Source organism: Coregonus lavaretus (assembly GCF_964263955.1).
Source record: "Coregonus lavaretus genome assembly, chromosome: 23".
NCBI classification, from domain to species: Eukaryota; Metazoa; Chordata; class Actinopteri; order Salmoniformes; family Salmonidae; genus Coregonus; species Coregonus lavaretus.
Window position 1 is genome coordinate 18,714,469 of NC_140010.1, and position 19,475 is coordinate 18,733,943.

A 19,475-nucleotide genomic window follows, 5' to 3' on the forward strand; every position below is an offset into this window, starting at 1 on the left:
ATGCCAATATCTCATTTCACAACATTGAGGGGATCTTAACTATCACCATTGCCAGGGGTATGTCGGTAGGATCAAATGTGTGCACCAACTATGAGGAAGTACACCATTGCATTTTGGGAAGTGTTGTCCTTAATCTGAGCAAACCTCAGTCAGATGACTGTTTGCTTCGTGGTTTAAAAACTACAAATTCCTAGAACGGTAGTCAAATTGTCGCATCCGTTCAAAGTGCACGATACGATTTGTTTTGGTTCATGTTGCAGCTAGGCAGGAAAATATCGTAGATTCAAGGTCCACCACGGCATTTTATCTTGGAAGAAAGCCCTCTGACACGCTGCCAAATATACTGCTAGAAAACTCCTCGCCACCCCTTTGACAAGCGCCAGCCCCTGCGATTCGATCCTACTGAGTCTAGAAGCTAACTGAACTGCCAGGTTCACCCATGTCCTCTGAGGAAGGGTTGAGTTCAACGATCACGGATTGGCTTTTCTTCAGTTCCTGGTGGCTCCTTTTGCCTTTCATTATGCTTCTAGTCGTTGTTGCATTCATCGTTGCCTTCGTGTTGCTGTTGTACATGATATCCCCTTTGATTAGCCCCAAACCTCTCAAATTAAATGGGGCCCACGTCGTGGTAAGTGCTCATTGTCATAACTAGACAACGGTATCATATTCAGACTTGCTAGTTAGAAACAAGGTACTATGCTAGCTACGTTGCATTGCATAACCATTGCACGGTAGGTTTTATAGGGTGTTGCAGGTGAAGGTGTTTCGTAAGTAACGGTGCTTGTACGCAACCGATAGCTCATCTACAAGTATGACACGCCCACAATTAATTGACAGCTTGTAACATAGTTTACAATGTATCTTCGTTGGCAACATGTTGTAAGCTAAAAGTGAAAACTCTAGTATGGCAATAAGTAGGCCAGCCAGTCAATAACACTCAAGTTCATAGAAAGTATCATACATTGTAGCAGAAACACATGTACTAACTTGAAAAAAAGCAACATTCTAATGACCTACTGTATATACTGTAAGTTGGACTTTGACCCCAGGAGCCCATCCCTTGTATTTGACTTTAAAGGGAATGTCCCTCCTCTCTCACCTACCACCACCTTTCAACCCGCAGGTCACTGGAGGCTCCAGTGGAATAGGGAAAAGCATTGCTATGGAGTGCTACAGACAAGGAGCCTTCATCACGCTAGTGGCAAGAGACGAGGTGAGTAGAAATCCACTTCAAATCAACATCCTTGCAGGGCTCTACAGTGCAACCATTTTACTTGCATATGCACCTAAATATTTTGCTGTGTGACCTGGAACTTTTATTTAGGAGCACCAGTGCGCCTAGAAAAATTAAGGATTCTAGCTTTATTACCTCAAATAAAAAATGTTGTGCTCCTAATTTCTTGGTGTGTGTCTAAATTTCCCAACTTAGACGCACACGTGCTACTTATAAAAATAAAGGTCAGCGCATCACTCAGCCAGTATATTTATCAATCATTCAATATTTTTCTTTAGAGTAAATTGGTTCAAGCGAAAAAGGAAGTGGAGAAATGTGCGATTAATGACAAGCAGGTATGTATTACGTTGCTACAGTCCATGTTTTGGTACAATGTGTTTTTTTTTGCTTTTTGGGGGGATGCAAGCAAATTATTGAATGTTGACGCTGATCATCTCATTAGCAACTTACTTGAGCACTGACTGTTTTGGTATTCGTATTCCTCTTCCACTCAGGTGGTGCTCTGCATATCAGTTGACGTGTCCAAGGACTACGGACAGGTGGAAAGTGTGATTAAGCAGGTAAATCACAAGTGATAGGAATTCATATCATGGAAAAGGCCCGTAACTTTTTTATAATTCTCTGCAAGTGACAACATCCATATAATTTCATCCATCTAGTGCCAAGAGAAGCTTGGTCCGGTTGATATGCTGGTGAACTGTGCTGGGACGTCCTTCTCTGGGAAGTTTGAGGAGGTGGAGGTGGAGCGCTTCAGAGTAAGTACTGTAACTAATGAGGGGAATAGACTGACAGGTCTGGAAGGGAGAACGCAGAAACCCAACTCCTTACAGTGTGTGCCTCAGAAAACCTTGATGTTGTGCCAAAACTAACTAATTTGAAACTAACTCTGAATAGGCAATGAGACAAGATGTTAGATTCCCAGATTGAAGATTCATAGGGTTTGATGTCTGTCCAAGGTGGAACCAAGGGTTCAGCTTTCAGTTTAAAGAGGCAGCTAGTGAGCCAGAAGGTTAGATGAGATTGCAGTCTAGGTCTGCAGCAGATTTGATTGCAGTGGAAGAATGAGAGAGGTTTAATTCCAGGCTGAAGAGGTGGCTGGTTTCTTCACTCTCTCTGACAGTGAAGGGATTGTACCGATACCGAAATAATAATGACCCAGGGAAAATTAGATTGTGTGTACGTGTCACGAGTGTGTGTGCATGAAGGGGTTATACCGATACTAAGATAATAATAATGACCAATGGAAAATTAGATTGTGTGTGTGTTCCCCACATCCTAATGTATTTAATGAGCTTCATTAGATTTCCTGGAGGGAGCTTGGCTCTGCTGGTGCTGCTAGCTAGTTCCTTCTCATCCTGACATTCCACTGCTGGTCACATGCCTCGTTAAGGGTCTGAAGTCATTAGACCTCACCCCAGAGAAATGCTATAACCATGGAAACTACACAGAAATATCATAACAATATCATAACACATACCATGTTTTTTCTCAAGTGAATACTATTGATAATATGTGTATTACTCAGCCTATGAGTAATAATAAACCTTTTATTAATAATAATACATCATTCATTACTTTTTGTGCTCCTTCCGTTGGCAATAACAGAGTCTGATGGAGGTGAACTACCTGGGCAGTGTGTATCCCACACGGGCTGTAATCACCACTATGAAGGAGCGGAGGATGGGACGCATCATGTTTATCTCCTCCCAGGCTGGCCAGATCGGCCTGTTCGGCTACACAGCCTACTCTCCATCCAAATTTGCCCTGCGTGGGCTGGCTGAGTCCCTGCAGATGGAGGTTAGTAGTATACTATAGTTCCTTTTCCTACCCACATTGGGGGCCAATAGGTCAAATATTCTACATAACATTTGAATAAGTCTCTTTAAGGTTGAATGCACTCTTTCCTGCAGATGAAGCCATATAATATTTATGTGACAGTGGCCTACCCCCCTGACACGGACACTCCAGGACTAGCAGAGGAGAATAGGACCAAGGTGAGTCTCCTCATGAAAAAGGGGAAAGTGTAAATTCTCTCATATTTTGTCTTTTACTCTGACGCCTCAAGTTATATTTTGTCTCTTCGTCCTTCCATAGCCTTTAGAGACTAGGCTGATCTCTGAGACATCTGGGGTGACCCAGCCGGAGCAGGTGGCTAAGATCATTGTCAAGGATGCAGTGGTAAGACACTGCATTCTCAGCAACTGTCACTATGAAATTCACTCCGCCTCAGGCCAACACAAAAACCTTTATCAGTAAATACCTTCCAGTCAGGAACATAGAGAGAATTGCTCTCTAAAAGTGTGATAAAGCAGTTTTTCTGACAGTCATATCTTTGTGCCCCCCCACAGCAGGGGAACTTTAACAGCTCTGTTGGGCCTGACGGCTACATGCTCTCAGCTCTCACCTGTGGAATGTCACCTGTCACCTCCATCACAGAGGGCCTCCAGCAGGTAACTACAGGACAGGAAAAGCACTGTCACTGTCCCACTACAACACACCCCAAATATTACTATTTTGGTAAACATGTGTTAACTGGACCTTTAACTATCAACTTAACAAAGCCATTTAGTATCTATTACACATCTATTGTAACCATAGAGATTGAATTGTCATATTTCTATGATTATAACATAATAATAGATTGTCCCAAAACGATCTGTTACTGTCACTAACTCTGGTGATAGTGAATAGGGCCCATATTGTTAATGTGACCTCTGTTTGACCTCTGTGCAGATTGTAACCATGGGGCTGTTCCGGACCATTGCTCTGTTCTACCTGGGGAGTTTCGACAGCATTGTGCGTCGCTGTATGATCCAGAGGGAGCAGGCCAAAGCAGCGGACAAGAGGGAGTAACACCCCCCCCCCCCCCCCCCCCCACTCCATCCTCCACTACTCCACTAGTCATATCCACTGGAGAACTCACCCCAGCCACCCCTCCTCTCCCCTCCCCTACTTCCCGTAGAGGGCACAACCCTGGATAGGCTAAATGTCCAGATATCTCGTGTGCCAGTGATAATATCTAAGTACAGAAAAAGGCGGGTGTCCTGTTACCTATTATGTAACGCATTACATTCTTGGCAGCCATTTTATTTGTCAACCTTTTTTCATCATTCCAGTGATATTGTTTACTCAAGTGCTCTGTGAAATGTTTTAATTGTAACTGTACACCTGCTTTTATTGTTAAGGCTGCTTTACCCAAGGGTCTATGAGGGCAGACTTAACAACACTACTAGCTTGCTGTTAAAGTAGGCCTTGTCAACACCTGAAACTTTAGCCTATGTTTGGGCCATCCTATCCTCCTATTTTTTTCCATGCAGAGAGGAAAGTAAGGGATTGCCAGTCTGACTGGTTATGTCAGCATGTTGACCTGCAATCCCTTCCCAAGAATCAGAGGAAACAAGAACACTAACTAACCATGTGTCATACAGACCATTTTGAGTAAGCTTTCTTTATCACATCAAATTACTGTTATTTTCTCCAAATGTGTTCCTCCTTCCTTCCCAAGCTTTGAAGGCAACGCTTCTCCTCTCTTCCTCCATGTGTTGTCTATGTAGAGTGGTGTATTGGCCCGTGCTGTGGATACATTAACGGAGCTTAGATGTGATTTAACATTACTTAACAGTGATTAGAGAGGGCAAAGCAAAAATGTAATTTGCTTCACGGAAATGATAATCCAAGGCATTTTTTGGTAAAGAGATTGTATGTGCAAGTACGAGAGAATGTGTGTGTGCGCTGTGTAGGAGCCGTGTGAAGAAGCAGAGGGGAGAGATTTTAATGCAGCGTTGTTACAATGTGTTTAAATGACTGTACACTGACCAAGCCTACTCCAGGGAGAGAGAGAAGCCATTGGACCCTCGTGGTAGCTGGGAAAAAAGAAAAACCTGTTTTCCTCTTATTTGCATGTCACTTTCACATCTTATTTGTGTTTCTTACCCGAGGTAGAAGCAGCATGTAAAAGGTGGGCATGGGACAGTCGTACGATGTAGTATGAGAAAAATCCACTAACAGCTGATGCCAGCCTCATTCACTCTTTCCTGTCTTCCTATGACATCTTTGAGGGATCTTATCAGTTGTTGATCTCTGTATGTGTGATCTGTGCATATATTTTGCCACCGTAGGATCCAAGTGGGGTCCGTGATTAAGTTGATGGGGTGGTGTCTGGACAAGGCGTGGGGTGTGACTCGCAGGTTCGAGCATAGTCCCTTTAGGCCTAGAGAGGGCGCTAGAGCTCTATTTTAAATAGAGGCTGAGAGATTAAGAGGGACTGGCAAACTCAGTCTGCAGAGCAACATAAAGGAGCTTTGTGTGCTATTGTATTGTCTAATTTTACATTTCATGCACAGTCAGTGTGGACGTTATCCTATACTCTCCTAACGGAGTGTCATTTGTCTCAGTAAATATTCACAGTTCCTTCCTGAAGTCCTCAATATCCAAGCCTTTTAAACATCCCGTATTTACATTACCTTCTCAACATTCTGCTTAATGGAGAGAGAAAAAAGAAAATGTGAACTCATGCAAGTCTTCCTTACATCCATCAACTGTGGGGAGAATGTTTTAATGCAAACCATAGGCTACGAATCAGAAAGGATACATTCTTTTTTGAAAATCCACCAATATTTGAATGCCAAAATGTATTAAGAGAATTTCTGTCAATGCAATGCAACTATTTTAGATTTAGTTTGTTTGATGTTGCTGCTGTATCCTAGAAATAGTTTGTAGTGCAGTCAAGCACTATAATTGTGGGGACCCATTCCAAGCCTTAAGAGAGAACTACGAATTATGTTAATGCTAAAATAATGGAATTTATTCACAGAAAATAACGTGGCTTATGCCACTTGTGGGTTACCAGTTAATTCAATTTTTCTGTGAAAATGCCAACTATTTTGGTGTATTTTGTTTGTCAATTCCAGTTTAGTTTTTGTACAAAAAGGCCTTACTCAAACCCAAAATATGAAAGTGAGAATGGGATGATGCAACTCTGAGGTTCTCATTTGACATTGGTTCAAGGCACACTGTCACGGTCCAGCACTTAGTATGTCGATACCTGTCATTTTCTCATCTGTACATTATTAGCTTTCACTCACTGTCATCTTTAGGTAGCAACACATATATGTTGAAGTTTATAGACATTTGATATAATATGTAGCTCATGGAAAAAGCTATTTTGTTTGAACACATTTTAAGCTATTAAAATCAAGCCTATGCTTATAATATGTTAAAACACTACCATTGTTAAAATGCTCAGTCACGCTCTAGTTTTCCCATTCGTTGGTGTTGTCCAGAGATATTCAAAAGAAGATTATAAAATGTTTAAGTACAGTGCTAATGAATATTATCATGATCCATTCTGCTTCTGTTCCTACCTTATTGGTTGTGTTTCGTTCTGTTTTGTTTTGGCCAAATGTGTACGAATTTCACCTTGTGTGCCATTGAAATGAAAAATGTAAGGAGTAGAACAATGTTGCTTTGTCTTATTTTCTTACATGATAAAACTAAATAAATAACTTTGGAAAATGACATTTTCTCTGCTTAATGCCCTCTTTATGTTTTTGCCTGCTCTCAGTACTGTTGATACAGGCCTTTAAAACACAACAATGGTCAGTGAGGGGGGGGGGGTACTGTTGGTGGATGTTAGGTTTTACGTGTTCTGTTTGAGTAGTGGACTTTCATCTTCCATGATGGGAACAGAACAGCCTTCCATGACAGGAACAGAACAGCCTGGGCAGACAGTAGCTATAGTATAGCTCCCTCAGATCAGCAGGAAGATTGCATGGGGATTTAGAGGATGCGTTGCTCTGTCAGAGAATGTGTAGATATAGGCAGGTAGAGAGACTGAGCGAGAGATACACAGACACACTGGAAGAGAGCGAAAAACATAGAGAACATAAAAATATACTGTACGTCCACCAATGAGATGGATGGATGTCCATAAGTGTGCTAGATCAAAGCAGTCCCCTTACAGGGAATTAGAATGGTGTAGTCCTGTCTAGTAAGGGCTCAGCAATTATTAATCAGGCTTCAGAAAACAAGCTTGAAACTTCTAATTCTTAAAATAAAGCAAGGTTCACCCATTTCTACAACTTGATCCGAATTGATAGGCTACTGTCCATAATAGTTGAAATGGCTATTCACCATGATATTTCGAGCCATAAAATATTGGGGAAATGTTAGGGTTATAGCAACATTTTATGCATTAGATAATAATTTAATTTCAAAATCCTATCATGCCTATCATGGTATCAATTTCTCTACAGATCAAACGTAACCAAATAGGAAGGACACATACGCCTACTTGGAGAGTCTCCAAAAGGGATAACTTTGTATGGGTGACGTAAGAAATACCTCACCAGCAAAGCAGCAAAGAATGTTCAACCAACCCACAGTGTGTAGCTGGAACACAGGCAGTAATTTTATTGTGGGATACAGTCTTCACTGCACAGTCCCTCAAAACGTCTCTCCGTACGCGTAAAACGGCGCTAGAATAGTTTGCGGTATCATATTCTGGATCCATGCGACGTTGACCTTCTTATGTGGTTTTTCGGTCATGTATTTGTTTGTAGTGTAGGCTACATTATGTGCATTTCGAGAATATTTTAATCTCTTCCGTATTTCTGTCTGTCTGAATTTTGGAATCTACAGATAACTGTCGCCACTTTTTCATCAAGGCTTCGAAGATTTCCATTTGAGAGCACAATTGGGTACATTTTTGATATTCTTACGTGGATATACTTTGACTTTTTCACGGTTTGAGCCTAGTTGGGTGAAGGGGCCGTTTTTCAAGCCACACACATCGCTCCCCGTTCCAGTGTTTCGTTCTGCACGGTTCGAGAGTATCCTGAAAACTTGACCAGAGCATTTTCTCAGAAATACACTTTTCGTTTGATCTGATGTATTGCGCGGTGCAGTGCATGTTTATAAATAAGATGTATTATTCTTAAAAACTAGGATTGTGGAGGTCATTATCAGTGCCAATCATAATGGCAAACGACGACAACCGCTTTATAGTGGAAAAGTACATTTGTCACAAACTCTTGAAACGGGGATATGCGTGGGATTTCGAGGATGCCGAGGATGAGGAAGATGCTACTCATAATGGATCCATGATTTCTCCTCCGCCTGGTTTGGCACGGCGGTGCCACGGGGCCAATAACGCCGGACCGGGCAGCGTCCCCCATCTTTCCAAACGTCTCTCCCAACCGGACTCGCATGCAGCTATTCACAGAGTTTTGCGTGAGGCCGGGGATGAACTCGAAAGACTGTACCAGCCCGACTTTGCGGAGATGTCACACCAATTGTATCTCACGTCTTCCATGGCAGAGAGGAGATTCAGAGAGGTGATAGACGAGCTGTTCAGGGACGGGGTTAACTGGGGACGAATTATCGCCTTCTTCGAGTTCGGGGGCACAATATGTGTGGAATGCGTGAACAAGGAAATGACGTCGCAGGTTGACCACATCGCCGGGTGGATGACAGAGTATCTAAATGGACCACTGCACAGCTGGATTCAAGAGAACGGGGGATGGGTAGGTGTAATCTCTGCTTTGAATTGCCTGATATCACGAAGGCTAGGCTACATTACGCATGATGCAGTGGGAATGTCTGGATATTAACGAAATCATATTTGAGTGTTCCTGATTTGATGTTCATGCTGTTTGTCTAGTATGTCTGGCCAATAAGATATTACAGTCCCTGTCACACCTCCCCACGCTCTAAAGCCCGCCTCACTCGACTGTAGCTGACTGTAGCCATCAGTCGCAGAACACCTTCCAAATATTGAGTTGCACCCCCCATTTTGCCCTCAGAACGGCTTTAATTTCGTCGGGGCATGGACTCTATAAGGTGTCGAAAGCGTTCCACAGGGATGCTGGCCCATGTCGACTCCAATGCTTCCCACAATTGTGTCAAATTGGCTGGATGGCCTTTGGGTGGTGGACCATTCTTGATACACACAGGAAACTGTTGAGCGTGAAAAACCCAGCAGCATTGCAGTTCTTGACACAAACTGGAGCGCCTGGCACCTACTACCATACCCTGTTCAAAGGCACTTAAATCTTTTGTCTTGTCCATTCAGTCTCTGAATGGCACACATACACAATCCATGTCTCAATTGTCTCAAGGCTTAAAAATCCTTCTTTAACCTGTCTCCTCCCCTTTATCTACACTGATTGAAGTGGATTTAACAAGTGACATCAATAAGAGATCATAGCTTTCACCTGGATTCACCTGGTCAGTTTATGTCATTGTGTTCATAATGTTTTGCACACTCAGTGTATATTATTAGTATTGTTGTTATTTGTATTATTGTGTCATTCACTTCTCTTTTTTTGACCAGCACTGATGGAGCTCGCGAGCATAAGAATTTCACTGTACCCTGCGATTAGATGAACGACCCTGTGCATGTGACTAATAAACTCATCTATCTATATATCTATCAATCTATCTAGCTAGCTAGCTAGCCTAGGTTAAACCTGTTATACTTCTGTTAAACATTGTACTGCTTTCACACATAGATGTCTGTAACCAGAGCTGCTGAGGCACTAGTAGGACAGGATCATTATATCAGTCTAGCTCCACATCCATGGCAGGACAGAGCTGGACAGACACATGTCAGGGGAATTGGTGCCATCAAATGAATAGTGTAGGCATCCAGCCCTCAGGCAAGACAGGACAAGAGATGAGGACCACTGTAGATTTACATGACCCATAGAATCCTCCAGCGAAAACAAAGTTGAGAGCCCCATACATTTTACCTTGTGGGGACTAACAAAATGTCCCCAGTTGGTCAAATTTGTGTTCGTTTACTATTCTTGTGGGGACTTCTGGTCCCCACAAGAATAGTTAAACACGTCCACACACACATACACACACACACGCACGCACGCACACACGCACGCACGCACACAGACACACAATGCATATATCACCAAATAACTGAGCATGCATCACCAACTTCACATCCACCACTACCAGCCCCACAACAACATCTGTTCTGTTTTCTTTTGTTACTGCAATTGCCCCTCTGAAGATGAATAGCGTGGCCACTCCTTTACGACTGCTCTCTTCTACAGCTCAGCAGCTATTAGGCCGAAATGCCAAAAAGTAGTCCCTAATTGACAAAAGTACTCTTAATGAGAACATAACATGTGTTTGCACCATTTCAGCTATCTAGCTGGAAGCAAGGTGGTGGAGGGGGTGGGTATTGGAGGGGTGGAGGCTAATCAATGATTTATGTGGTGCAGTTCATCTCTAAAGGAAGGAGAGTTTAACATTCCCCTTGAGTCTCCTCTGCCCCTGAAGGTGGCAGGTTGTGCCACATATCAAAGGGAAGTACAGAGAGGAGGGAGGGGCCTCCAGGATTACATAACTACAGACTACAGCCAGCCTGTATGTATATTTAACATGTAACATGCACTCTCCAGTGCATTTTGGTTCAGTTGTAGCCCTTTTGTCTCTTTTGAAACCTGTGCCTGGGATGACGGGATCTGGCTGGGGCTGCCGTGTGTGTCTGTGTGTGAGAAGTCTCTGGAGCCTGTATACCCGACTACCCGTCTCACTATCTACTGTTGTATGTAGGTCATCATAGACAGTAGTATTTCAAGGCTGAGGCTGAGGCGACACGGTTTCATGTGCTATATCTATGAGAACTGAAGGGCACGGAGTCTTTTAATCCGAAGGTTAATTCCGTATTATGGGAAAGTATATGGAACCAATTTTCTGTGTCATTTTGCCAGGGCCTTGTGTTAAGTGACCAAATTGTACATCCCACCCAAAAATTGTCTGTGATATAAGTGAGCCTCAGATTACATGCCAGAAACAAATTAATTAAACGTGTTTGTCACTTAAAACATCAATTAAACGCTGAGTCTCAAATAGCCACCTGTACCTTTTAATAGCCGGGCATCGGCACACATTTGAGAAAATAAACACTTGTTTCAAATAAACGCCGGGTCTAAATGAATTGTTTACGAGTGAACTTCAGTGGTCATAAAGATTGCACAAAAGAAGAGAAAGGAGAGCAACATCATTGCCATGGACGAAACAGCCCACTGGGCACAGACGTCAGTTCAATGTCTAGTTTTGATTGACATTTGGTTGAGTCAACTAACGTGAATTCAACATGAAATCAACCAAAAATGTCACCTGTCATTGGATTTAGGTAAAAGGTTGGGTGAAAAAAAGACTAAATTCCCTTACATTGATGACTTCTTGTAAATCCAAGCAGTTTTCCATGTTGAGTCAACATCATCACATTTACTTTTTTGGTTGAAATTGCGTGGAAACAATCTTGATTCAACCAGTTTTTGCCCAGCAGTGTGGTTTGACATGGTCAGCTCAACAAGATTTCAAGGTCTCACCTGAGGAAAATTCAACGTTTGTCCAGGGGGGGATAAATGTCTATGGGTCAAGTGAAAGTAGGTAAGGGTTGTTAAAACAGAAAAAGCTTGATGGTTAAGCATACATTTTTTTACGGTTAACTTGCCCCTATTGGACGGTATTGAAGGCATCTCCCAAGGTCCTGGGGACCTGGACAAATGCTGAATACTGAAGTCTATCTGGTGTGATCGCATTGCAACTACGGGGGATACAAGGCGCAACAAGGTGCAATGAGTGAGAGAGAATGTATGATAGGCAGCCTAGTCTTGCATTATTATGTTTATACTGGTCATACAAGTCACAATAAACAGTGAAGTAGTCTTTTCAACATTTTATTGAGCAAAAGCTGTGTGCATTGAAGAAATAGAAGCCTGGCTCTAATAAGCGCCTGTTGTGTTCAGTGATTAAAGCAAATAAACGCCTGGGCTATGAATTGAAGTTTTATGGTACATGCAAAGCCGATATACAGTAAATGCATAGGCTACTTCAATGTAAATACAAGCTTATACCGTATGCAAAATGAAGAATGTTGCAGAGTTCCAGCTGACACCATCCTTAATGGTGAAAATGCCACATCCGTTTCCTATATTACAACATCAAATACGTTATTGCAAACAACAAACACCGTTTTCCCCTTCGGATGTCATTGCACGTGCGATAAAACAGCAGAATATGTAGCCTAGGCCTACTGGACATTTTTTTCTCCCACATTGCGCAAAGTTCCTCACCTCCGCTTCGTCAACAAAACAAAAACAATAAGAAAGGTGGTGGGGCGGACAATGGCGCTGTTTCCCCTATGCAGATTCCATCTTTAAACAATGCACACATATTCTTTTAAAGTGGGGAAAATCCCTAAAATGTATTAATATCAGCTAATATTCTGATATGTGATGCTCTTAAACAGGGCAGGCTCCAGGCATAATCGACATAATTGATCGCTTAGGGGCCCTTGACCAAAATAAATAAATATATTTTTAGGAACTCAGTCGGGGCCTCAACTTACAGTTGAGAGTTAGAATAGTAGAATACACAAGGTGAAATTTCCACATTTGGTTGTGCATCAGCAGTTTTTCTCTGGTTATGTCAGTCACTGACAGTCACTCAATTAGCAATGTCAGCTAACAATTTTTTGATTGTTAAGTTAGTCTAGCCTGCTATCTAAACGTGTAGTAATCATGGCCGAATACCAACTGGGCACCCTGGGCATTGATTTTGTTAGTACTCTCACTCAGATATCATTAACATGGCATAAGTCTTGGTAAATGTGTAGAATTGCAGGAAATTTGCTTTAAAACTGCAAAAATGTCTCTCCACCCCATGACCAAAACAATTTAATTGCAGGAAATTAACTGTAAAACGGCACATTATTTCTCTCTGCCCCATAGCAAAATGAGTAGAATTGCATGACATTTGTTATAAAATTGCTAAACCTCTCCACCCCATGGTAAAATGTGTAGAATTGCAGAAAGCTTGCTTTAAAACTGCAAATTGTACTCTACTCTACGTGGTAGAATGTGTAGAATTGCTGGAAATTAACTTTAAAACTTAAAAGGTGACAATATGCAGAAATCGCTCTGCCATTTCCTGGTTGGTAAAATTCGAATAGTTCGCCTAATTTCAGTTTATGTGACAAAACAAGCAATGCATAGTGTAGAGAGTCATTGTACCATCTAAACCGCTGTGAAATATATTTCAATAACCAAAAATATTGTATTTTCAGCTGGTGTACAAAACTGAAAGTAAAAGACGCAAAAACGAAACTTGTCACGTTGTATACTGATAGAAGACAGGCGCAGGAATACGTAATAATTCTTTAAATTACTCAACCCAAACAAAAGAGCGAGGTTTAACCTTTAAATAATACACGGGACGAGACCCGTAATAACAAGTGCACAATTATTTGGCATGTAAACTGTAATACAATGTACTCACGAGAACAACGGACATGGGACAATAATCAACAAGGACAATGGGGAACAGAGGGCACATATATACACATACTAATCAGGGGGAATGGGAACCAGGTGTGCGTAATGAGACAAGACAGTCCGGGGTTGGTGGTAATGAACCAGGTCAGTGATGCCTAGAAGGCCAGTGACGTAGACCTCCGGAGCTGGTGAACGGAATGAGCAGCAGTACCGGGGGGATCCGTGACAGTACCCCCCACCAGCAGCGGGACGACACCGGCCTCGGGGACGACCACAGGAACACGGTGCGGGTCGGTCAGTGCGCCGACTGTGAAAATCCCTGGTCAGCGAAGCGTCCAGGATGTCCACCGCAGGAACCCATCACTGCTCCTCTGGGCCGTACCCCTCCCAGTCGATAAGGTACTGGAGACGCCCCACCCGACGCCTCGAATCCAGGATTTCACGGACTGAGTACGCCGGACCTCCCTCGATGTCCAGAGGAGGAGGCGGGTTGTCACTGGGTCCAGCCTCAGCGAGGGGACCAGGCACCACTGGCCTGAGGAGAGACACATGAAAAGTCGGGGTTAATGCGGTAATCAGCAGGGAGTTGCAAACGGTATGTTAACTCATTAACCCTCCTCAGGTCTTTAAACGGCCCCACAAACCACAGGCTCAACTTCCTGCAGGGCAAGCGGAGGGGCAGGTTCCAGGTGGAGAGCCAGACCCGGTTGCCTGGAGAGAAAACAGGCGCCTCACTGTGGTGGGGGTCGGCCTGTTCCTTGTGCCGACGCACGGCCCGCTGGAGACGAGTGTGCGCAGCGTTCCAGATCTCCTCAGCTCGCCAAAACCACTCGTCCACAGCAGGGGCCTCAGTCTGGCTCGGATGCCAAGGTGCCAGGGCTGGCTGATACCCCAGCACACACTGAAAAGGAGTGAGGTTAGTGGAGGAGTGGCAGAGGGAATTCTGCGCATACTCAGCCCAAGGTAGAACATCCACCCACTCCCCCGGCCGGTCCTGACAGTAACACCTCAGGAACCTACCCACTTCCCGATTGACCCTCTCCACCTGCCCATTAGCTTGAGGACGGTACCCAGAGGTGAGACTGATCGTGACACCCAGGCGTTCCATGAACGCTTTCCAGACGTGTGAGGTGAACTGAGGACCACGGTCTGACACAATGTCCTCCGGGATCCCGTAGTGCCAGAAGACGTATGTAAAAAGAGCCTCTGCGGTTTGCATGGCCGACGGGAGCCCAGGCAGAGGAAGGAGGCGACAAGCTTTGGAAAACCGGTCCACAATGATGAGATCGGTGGTGTTCCCCTGGGAGGGGGGAAGGTCAGTGACAAAGTCCACCGAGAGGTGAGACCAGGGTCGTTGTGGAACTGGCAGGGGAAGGAGCTTTCCATACGGGAGGTGTCTGGGTGTCTTAGACTGGGCACAGATGAAGCAGGAAGAGACGTAAACCCGGACATCCCTAGCCAAGGGGGGACACCAGTACTTCTCAGTCAGGCAGGCAATGGTACGGCCTATCCCAGGATGACCGACACAGGCGCCGTGTGCGCCCAGGAAAGGAGGTGGTCCCGCACACCCGTGGGCACGTAGGCGCGGTTCTCCGGGCACTGTGCAGGTGCGGGTTCCGTACACAAGGCCAGCCATATGTCGGCGTCCACGTCCCACACCACTGGCACGATGATACGGAACGGAGGGACGATGGAGGTCTTAGAGAAAACCCATTCCAGATCCTGGTATTCCTCCGGTAAATCCGCTTGAGTGGCGTGGTCCGGAATTTCCACTGTAGTGGTGTTGACAGACATCGCAAGAAACCTCCCCTGACACTCATGCGACCAACCCAGCAGTCTCCTCTCGGACCAGGAAATAACAGGGTTATGCCAACTCAACCAGGGGAGACCTAAAACAACGGGGTGCGTGGGGGTGTCTATAATCAAAAAGGTGATCTGTTCTAAATGAGTGTCATGGGTCAGCAGAGAAACGGGAACAATGATGTGATGTACGAGCCCTCTCCCTATTGGACGATTATCCAGGGCTCGAACCAGAATGGGTGACTGTAGAGGAATCAAAGGAATGCGTAATGCAGTGGCCAGTGCGCGATCTAAAAGATTCCCAGCAGCTCCGGAATCAATCAGAGCTAACGGGAGTGAGGGGCTAGGGTATTCAGGGAATTTAATGGAAAAACACACTGGTTGAGTTGACAGAAAAGAAGAGGAGATCTTGCATCCTCCCTGGGTTGGAGCAGGGGAATTCCCTGTGCTTGTCACCTCCTCGCCTATTAGTGGCTAGAAGTCAGGTCAGGGAGAAATTACCCCTTTCTCCACAATAGGAGCAGAGGCCCAGATTCCTCCTTCTCCTACGCTCTGCCTCGGGCAAACTTGCTGAGCCCACATCCATCGGCTCTGGCTACGGAGCAGGTGTAGCCATGGGCTCCGGATTCCGCGTAGGTCTTCGTCGGGACCGCAGGAGGTTGTCCAACTGGATCGCCATGCTGATGAGCTGGTCGAGTGACAGGTTGTCATCACGGCAGGCTAACTCCATCTGTGCCTCCTCCTGCAGTCCGCTGCGGAAAACGGTGACCAGAACCGACTCGTTCCATCCGGTGAAGGCCACGATGGTCCAGAACTCCAGGGCGAACTCCGAGGCGGTCCTAGATCGCTGTCGTTGTTGGAGTAGACGCTCACCCTCCTCTCGGCCCTCCACAGGATGATCAAACACCGAGCAGAAGAGGAGTATGAAGCGCTTGTAGGACTCGACCTTGGGTCCGCCCTTTTCCCAGACCGCGGCACCCCAGTCCAGGGCCCTTCAGGTCAGTGCCAAGATGGGGAGGGGAGGGAATGGCCGGCAGGGATGTAGCTCAGTTGGTAGAGCATGGCGTTAGCAACGCCAGTGTTGTGGGTTCGATTCCCACGGGGGGCCAGTATGAAAAATAAAAAATTAAGTATGCACTCACTAACTGTAAGTCGCTCTGGATAAGAGCGTCTGCTAAATGACTAAAAATGTAAAAAATATACACATACTAATCAGGGGGAATGGGAACCAGGTGTGCGTAATGAGACAAGACATACTAATCAGGGGGAATGGGAACCAGGTGTGGGTAATGAGACAAGACAGTCCGCGGTTGGTGGTAATGAACCAGGTCAGTGACGCCTAGAAGTCCGGTGACGTAGACCTCCGGAGCTGGTGAACTGAATGAGCAGCAGTACTGGGGGGGTCCGTGACAAAACTGAAGAACCGGAAGCATAGAAATAGAACATATACTGCTTCTAAGACTTGCTTTCAATGAGAATGACAGATCTAAAACTCACATTTCTATATGAATTTGGTTGGGTCACCCAAAGAGTTACATATTGCAGCTTTAAAGAGATAGTTCTGAAAGTAGCACTCACGAGCCAAAAGTGGTCCCCGAAAACTGCGTACTACGTCACATATTGTATGTGCACCACCTCATTGCTCTCTCTCTCTGATATGTCCTCCGAGCCATTGGGTCCGCCCTGCAACCTCATTGGATAACGTTGGGCAGGCCTCTCAAATGCGAGGGGCTGACGCTCATTAGCTAGAACTCAGATTGCTAGGGGGCTGGCCCACGTGGGGGGAAATGTAGGGAAAATGGCGCGGCACAGCTTCAAGTCGCTTTGAGGTAATTTACAGTAATTCTGCTAAAAGATTATACAGGTATGAACTACACATTGACACATCCAGCCCAAAGCGGGAGGTTTAAAAAATACTTTCTTAGTCACCAAAGTACCAGAGCATGTCTTTACATTTTTCTCTCTGCCATCAAGAGGGGGACCACTAAAATGTTTTGCCGGCAAGGTTAGGTGACCCCCCCAACCAAATCTCTCTTAGGGCCCCCAAAAGGTTAGGGCCGGCCCTGCTCTCAAACATCAGGTATATACCAGTAATTAAGATGACCATAAAGGTATTCTCGAAAACATTTCAGTCTTCTTGTATAAGTAAAATGTAATTAGGTATGTGTTCTAAAGGTTATACAACCAATATGGAATATTAACTATCAGAGGTAGTATAGGGTCACCAGCATTAAATAGGGAACATTGTGCTATTGTGTGTTTGAGACTGAGGTAATTCAAGCTGCATGTTGATGTTTTCCTTTCCTCTAAAAACAGAGAAGTGGAAAGCTAATTAACCTAATAGTGACATTAAAGACACATGAGGGTGGTGTGGAAAACCTCTCCATCAGCCACCCGCATGCTTCCTGTTATTTTGAAGTCAGTCTCAAAGTTCTAAATAAGTATGTCACTGGCCGTTGTTGAGTCTGGGAATCAGGGAATCACCAATGAGCCGAATATAATACTTTCCCCAAAATAAAAACTATCTGTCTCATCAGAAAGAACAAGGTCTGAATTGTTTGTAATCCGTCTGGGTTGGGATTGCTCACATTGTTGTGATGATTACTCCCCCACACACCCAAACTCCTTAAGACTCACCCTGGGCCCTGTAGGCCTATAGCTCATACGTTTTTGTTGTGTTATCCTGTCCTGTTTTTGTGCTTTTTTTGTCCTCCTGTTTTTCACCTGGATAAATTCACCCATTTCCTGTCTTTTGTGGCGAGAGTAATTGCAGCTGGTTAAAATTGTATATTTTGATAGGATGATAAGGTCTCTGAGTGAGACAGACAAACAGACAGTGCCACACATAGACATCGTGTTTTGGTTCCATGTCCACCTACGTGTGGCTCCGTGTGGCACACCTGTGTTTATTTGTGAGACGTTTCAAAACGAGTGATTGGATAGTGGCAGCCTGGCAGGCAGACAGCCGCCAACTTCCTTCTGAAATGACACACTTGACCTCAGGGAGTAGTCTGGCTGAGGGGGCAGAGGGGAGTCTGTCCAAAATGGGCTCTGCTAAAATACAACACCGGTCCCACAGCTTGTCCCGGCCTACAGTTAACACAATTGCAAAAATAATGGCTTAAGCTTAACAATGATTTTTTTCTTCTGAAAAAGTCTGGTTCACAAAAGGTTCAGAGTTTATTTTAAGACACTGAACTCCTCTCTCACTTCTAACCACTTGTTTAGTTTTGGGTGTGTATATGGTAGGTGGAGGGGTAGAGGGAGGAGGGATGAGAGCACCTGGAAAACCCATCTGGAGGTTTGGAGCCAGGTGATTGGAGGGTGGGGGGAGACAGACTTCCCCCTGGCCAGTCTAAACACCACATACAGGGTAGTCTGGAACGCTGTGAACCAGGTGTTCTTGTCTGATGGCAGGTGTTTGTTGTAATAATGGAGAATAAATATGATTGCGTCAGTCCCGAAGAGGGTAATCCCAAAATCACGATAAGGGGGGTGAGCGGGGGAGGTGTTGCTAGGGCAGTGTGCTGCTGTGGGCATATGGTCTGTCTGCCCCCCCCCCCCCCCCTTCTTCTTCTTCTTCTTCTCTCCCTCTCTGTTCGGGCTGACGGGAACTGGGACAGTTGGGAAGTCATTCATCTCCATCAGGGTGACACGTTTGCACAGGATGAAAGGGATAACCTGGTTCTCCTGTGCCTGGCTGACAATGGAGATGCTGTGTCCCAAATCACACAGTATTCCCTATATAGTGCACTACTTTTGACCAGGGCCCATAGAGCTCTGGTCAAAAGTAGTGCACTGTATAGGGAATATGGTGTCATTTGGGAAGCTCTCCTCCTGAGAGATGTGTTTGTTTGTAAAGTCCATTCTAGCCCATCCAAGCCCCAGAGGACTGCAGGGATTGATACTTTTTAGGTTTATATCATGACGGAATGGGAACAAGCAGCCATTAGCCAGAGATGATTGGTGAGGCTTCAGAAGCCTGATACAGCTATCAACAAATCCAGATGCTTTTCTAACCACAAATCAACCCAAAAACTACTGTTATCACTTCAACAAGAATGTTGGGGAGACTCACAGTCTCTGCGGATGTGGACTATTGGACTGGGGGTTGTATAAGGGAGATTTAAAAGCATGTA

At 44.8% G+C, this 19,475-nt stretch overlaps 2 protein-coding genes across 3 annotated transcripts in view; both read left to right on the plus strand.

Moving 5' to 3' along the window:
- The first annotated feature begins 247 nt into the window (after window positions 1-247).
- Window positions 248-6,751, plus strand: LOC311150669 (3-dehydrosphinganine reductase). The gene is made up of 10 exons (XM_084188170.1): window positions 248-628; window positions 1,124-1,213; window positions 1,513-1,569; window positions 1,729-1,794; window positions 1,894-1,989; window positions 2,840-3,031; window positions 3,145-3,228; window positions 3,329-3,412; window positions 3,583-3,684; window positions 3,968-6,751. Exons 1-10 carry the CDS (start codon window positions 440-442, stop codon window positions 4,085-4,087), a joined length of 1,080 nt encoding a protein of 359 aa, XP_084044296.1. The 5' UTR covers window positions 248-439; the 3' UTR covers window positions 4,088-6,751.
- An 883-nt stretch (window positions 6,752-7,634) lies between these two features.
- LOC311098957 (apoptosis regulator Bcl-2-like) overlaps window positions 7,635-19,475 on the plus strand; it is a 59,061-nt gene continuing 47,220 nt past the window's right edge. Inside the window, exon 1 of one of the 2 annotated variants that reach the window (XM_084139522.1) lies at window positions 7,635-8,757. In XM_084139522.1, the coding sequence (XP_083995648.1) occupies window positions 8,212-8,757 (546 nt within the window). In that variant the 5' untranslated portion in view covers window positions 7,635-8,211. The remainder of the gene's footprint in view (window positions 8,758-19,475) is intronic. The other variant, XM_084139523.1, reaches the window with a different exon arrangement.

Excerpts from the sequence above, each read along its gene's own strand:
- LOC311150669 (XM_084188170.1), top strand. The coding sequence starts at position 440 with ATGTCCTCTGAGGAAGGGTTGAGTTCAACGATCACGGATTGGCTTTTC. Across the intron at positions 1,214-1,512 it reads CGCTAGTGGCAAGAGACGAG|AGTAAATTGGTTCAAGCGAA; the intron begins GTGAGTAGAAAT and ends ATTTTTCTTTAG. Across the intron at positions 3,685-3,967 it reads TCACAGAGGGCCTCCAGCAG|ATTGTAACCATGGGGCTGTT; the intron begins GTAACTACAGGA and ends ACCTCTGTGCAG.